General features: G+C 47.6%; 1 protein-coding gene across 1 annotated transcript in view; it reads left to right on the forward strand.

The window, feature by feature from the left end:
- LOC104288151 (E3 ubiquitin-protein ligase TRIM39-like) overlaps positions 1-742 on the forward strand; it is a gene marked incomplete at its 5' end in the record, with an annotated part of 4,041 nt that overhangs the window by 1,784 nt on the left and 1,515 nt on the right. Inside the window, one exon of the mRNA XM_009886909.1 lies at positions 658-684. Coding sequence (XP_009885211.1) covers positions 658-684 — 27 coding nt within the window. The remainder of the gene's footprint in view (positions 1-657; positions 685-742) is intronic.

A 742-nucleotide genomic window follows, 5' to 3' on the forward strand; every position in this document is an offset into this window, starting at 1 on the left:
GGGGGGCATAAGGAGCGTAGGACCTGGGGGTGACCTCAATATAACCTAGGGCAGATAATTGGAAAACTCTGACTGGATCCCCTTCCACTGTTAATTAGGGCACATGAGAAGAGTAAGAAGCTCTAAACGATAATGGACAGTAAGGTAGTTTTAAGGCACTGTAGGAGAAGTGTTGCAGTGGGGAAGATTCAGTTACCACTAGGAGATACTCAGGCAGCGGCTGGGCTGGTGGTGAGGAAAGTGCATCCCCACATTCACACGGGTCCAGTGAAGAGCCCTGCAACTTGAAATTATCTCGTCAGCTTCATCTTTTGTTCCTGTCAGAGAGAACTTTCTTTGGCAATTACTACATTGTCCCAAAAGTCTTGGGAAAGTCAGCTGTGATTCAGGTGTTGCCCAAAGAGGAGCCGTATGGTCAGATCCTGGTCTTTTTCCTTAGGCCATCCCCACAGAAGTCCAGGGGCCTCAGGCCTTGCTCTCTTTGGGGGATGACACGGGGCCTTCTGATGATGATTTTTTCCCATTTATAGAACTGTTAGTGTTACTACAGGAGAACACAGTGGTTTTGTTCAGCAGCATGGGCTGTGTCTTAGCACGCAGGAGACCAGCATGCCTTGACAAACCCACTGATTGCCTGCTTTTGTCTTTTTCCCACAGAGTTTTTCAAAATACAGCGCTACAAAGGTAAGCATAATGGTGGACGTGAGTACTCAGAGTCTGAACATAGCTCTGGAAAAGACAT

Source organism: Charadrius vociferus, unplaced genomic scaffold, assembly GCF_000708025.1.
Source record: "Charadrius vociferus isolate BGI_N301 unplaced genomic scaffold, ASM70802v2 scaffold1276, whole genome shotgun sequence".
In the NCBI taxonomy this organism is placed as follows: Eukaryota; Metazoa; Chordata; class Aves; order Charadriiformes; family Charadriidae; genus Charadrius; species Charadrius vociferus.